The sequence below is a fragment of the Lutra lutra genome, chromosome 11 (genome assembly GCF_902655055.1).
Source record: "Lutra lutra chromosome 11, mLutLut1.2, whole genome shotgun sequence".
Classification (NCBI taxonomy): Eukaryota; Metazoa; Chordata; class Mammalia; order Carnivora; family Mustelidae; genus Lutra; species Lutra lutra.
The window spans coordinates 38,412,756-38,416,440 of NC_062288.1; the positions used below are offsets into that span (position 1 = coordinate 38,412,756).

General features: G+C 40.9%; 1 protein-coding gene across 1 annotated transcript; it reads left to right on the forward strand.

Moving 5' to 3' along the window:
* The first annotated feature begins 1,454 nt into the window (after nucleotides 1-1,454).
* Nucleotides 1,455-3,068, forward strand: LOC125081242 (voltage-dependent anion-selective channel protein 1). Its single transcript, XM_047695800.1, has one exon. It carries the CDS (start codon nucleotides 1,513-1,515, stop codon nucleotides 2,362-2,364), a length of 852 nt encoding a protein of 283 aa, XP_047551756.1. The 5' UTR covers nucleotides 1,455-1,512; the 3' UTR covers nucleotides 2,365-3,068.
* Nucleotides 3,069-3,685: the final 617 nt, after the last annotated feature.

The following is a 3,685-nucleotide window of genomic DNA, read 5'->3' on the forward strand; positions in this document are numbered from 1 at the left end:
AACAGTTAACATGTCTATAGACAAGAAACCTCATGTTTTTCATATCTTTAATTTGAAAAAGATCCCTGGTTATATTAATGCCTTTTCACCCAAACTTTTAGAATAGAGGATAATATTTCTCCAATTTCTACACCTACTTTTTTCTTTCTCTCCCTCTTTCTCTTTTTTCACTCAGAATATTCTCTAATCAAATTCACACTGGAAAGAATACTGAGCAATGTATTCCTCGGTTCATTTCAGGACTTTCCTAAATTCCCTCCTGACTTTTATCTGCAGGTTCACAAATGATTCCTAATCAAGTGCATCAGAAAAGGTGATATATTTTAAGTCAGTTCCAAAATGGAAAGCCAAAGGACTTATCCAGGGGCTATCAGGCCAAGCAAGCATACTACTTTACTTAGATTGCAGAACTACTAGAGGGAATCATTAAAGAGCAGGGTCTAATGATAATGGGAGTGGATGGCAACCCTCCCTCTTCCAACCAAAAGGCCTCTTTTGACTGTCACAGAACTTGAGTTTCTAAAATGATCTCTTATTAAAATATTTCCTCAATTTTCCCTTTGTTGTCCCCAGTGCCACGCTGGTCATTATCCTAGCCCACATGAAGCACCCACTAACCACTTTGGCAACTGCCACACTTAAAATGAATGATCTTTGAATCTTCCTTCCCTCTTACTACATCTAAGCAACTACCAAACTGTACAGTTTCTATTCCTAAGGCATGTCTCAGGTCTGGCCCACTACTTTCTATTACCAAGTCAGTCAGTCTCATTGTAGGGGGATATTATGCTTCAGTACAAAAAACAAAACAAACAAAAAACCCCAAACTATTTAGTCATACTGTTCCAAGTATCTGATTCTAGTTCTTGAGTTACTTTATAATTTTGTAAGATATAGATAACCAAGAACAATGCATAATAATTATCATCTATAACTGTATAAATTCTGTCTGGTGAGGAGTCAATTTTCTTCCTTTCCCCCCCACCCCACTCCACCATGAGGCCAGTTTTACCTCCATTTGCACTTTTTTTTTCAATATTCTTGATTCATGAATATGTCCTTTTTTTAATAATTCCCCCTTGAACTTATGACACCTCACCAGTTTCATTAATAAGTTAAATAAAATCTTTAACATCTACTCAGTTTTATATCTGTATGATGTTATGATTTTACCTTTTTAAAAAGAAGTATATTTTGGGGCACTTGGGTGGCTCAGTGGGTTAAAGCCTCTGCCTTCGGCTCAGGTCATGGTCTTGGGGTCCTGGGATCGAGCCCCACATCAGGTTCTCTGCTCAGCAGGGAGCCTGCTTCCCTCTCTCTCTCTACCTGCCTCTCTGCCTACTTGTGATCTCTCTCTCTCACTCTCTCTGTCAAATAAATAAATAAATAAATAAATAAATAAATAAATAAATAAAAATTTTTTTTAAAATAAAAAGAAGTATATTTTGTCCTCTCACTGCAGCCCCCGCGGTAGCAGCCGCTGAGCCCGCCGCCGCCGCCGTTGAGCAGAAGATGGCCGTGCCTCCCACGTATGCTGATCTTGGCAAATCTGCCAGGGATGTCTTCACTAAGGGTTACGGATTTGGCTTAATAAAACTTGACTTGAAAACAAAATCTGAGAATGGACTGGAATTTACAAGCTCTGGTTCAGCCAACACTGAGACCACCAAAGTGACGGGCAGTCTGGAAACCAAGTACAGATGGACCGAATATGGTCTGACATTTACAGAGAAATGGAACACTGACAACACGCTAGGCACAGAGATCACTGTGGAAGATCAGCTTGCACGTGGACTGAAGCTGACCTTTGATTCATCCTTCTCACCAAACACAGGGAAAAAAAATGCAAAAATCAAGACAGGGTATAAGCGGGAGCACATCAACCTGGGCTGCGATGTGGATTTCGACATTGCCGGTCCTTCAGTCCGGGGCGCTGTGGTGCTGGGCTATGAGGGCTGGCTGGCTGGCTACCAGATGAATTTCGAGACTGCGAAGTCTCGAGTGACCCAGAGCAACTTTGCGGTTGGCTACAAGACTGACGAATTCCAGCTCCACACTAACGTAAACGATGGGACAGAGTTTGGTGGCTCCATTTATCAGAAGGTGAACAAGAAGTTAGAGACCGCTGTCAATCTGGCCTGGACAGCAGGAAATAGTAACACTCGCTTTGGAATAGCAGCCAAATATCAGATCGACCCTGACGCCTGCTTCTCGGCTAAAGTGAACAACTCCAGCCTGATAGGTTTAGGATACACTCAGACCCTAAAGCCAGGTATCAAACTGACGCTATCAGCTCTGCTGGATGGCAAGAATGTCAATGCTGGTGGCCACAAGCTTGGTCTAGGACTGGAATTTCAGGCATAAATGAATACTGTACAATCGTTTAATTTTAAACTATTTTGAGCATAGCTACCTTCAGAATTTAGTGTACCTTTTAATGTTGTATGTCTGGGATGCAAGTATTGCTAAATATCATGTTAGACCTCCAGGTTAAAGATGATTCAGCTTTAAGGTGTTACCCTTTCAGAGGTACAGAAGAAACCCAGTTCCAAGAAAAGTCCTTTGAGCTGTAGACTTGGAGGAGCTTGGGGCCCCCTCTATAGAGTTCAGGTTTCTTTTTTATCTAGAAATGGCTGCAAATGGAAGCTGATAATTTGTAGGCACTTTGTTCATTGGTATTGAGTACATGAATGAAATTATGACTTCTTGAGAATTGAACTGGGTTTCCTGTCTGAAGGAAGGAGAGACTCATGGGTGGTAATGTACACACTCATCTGAAAGAGACTTTTTTAGACAGATTTTCCTGACCTGTTTCCACTCCAGTCCATCACCTCTTTTACACCAAAAGTAGTCTGCAGGGTGTGGTAGCTGTTTCTTTTGTGCCATTTTGGGGGTGGAAAAGTTGGATGTGATGAAGCCAATAATTCAGGACTTAATTCCCTCTCATGTTGTGGTTTTCTGCCCTTGCACCAGAGTATGAAATAGCTTCTAAGAGTCCTAGCTCTGAGCTGGGAAGAGTCTCTGTGACTGTAATCGCATTGTGACAACACTCGGAATCGAAATTGGACTTGTTATATTCTCGCCACTCAGTTTATTTTTTAGCCATTTAATGGGTACATTTTAGAGTCTTCCATTTTGTGTGGAATTAGATCCTCCATTCAAATGCTGTAATTAACATCACTTAAAGTAAAACTTGAATAAAATATTGAAACCTCAAAAAAAAAAAAAAAGAAGTATATTTTAACATCAAACAGTGATAACATTGTCACATCTTAACATTCAAGGTCATCAGTAATATGGTCCCTTTGGCCATCCTACTCCCCATGTAAACTTGTCAATACTAAAATAGCCTAAATCATTATGAGTACATGGTGGGAGCTTTTGTTTCCTTTTGCTGGTTCTTGGCCAAGACTATTCATCTGTTCAGGTCTTGCCTACCTCCACAGCTAGACCCAAGGACCACTGGGTGCATTGGACCACTGGGCCAGTCTTAATTTCATGGTCAAGAAAGTCCCCTGTGTATATGTAAGTCTGGTTGCTGTACAGCCAACAAGTTATTCCTCACTGATAATAGCAGTATTGGGGAATCTGGTTTTATGATCTAACCGCTAGGTGATTCTGTCTGGACATAATGGGGATCTCTTAGGTGAGAGATGATGAAGAATCTGTTTTGTTAACCTTTTTC

Bases quoted from the DNA above. Each gene is read 5' to 3' on its own strand.
- LOC125081242 (XM_047695800.1), top strand. From the start codon at position 1,513: ATGGCCGTGCCTCCCACGTATGCTGATCTTGGCAAATCTGCCAGGGAT.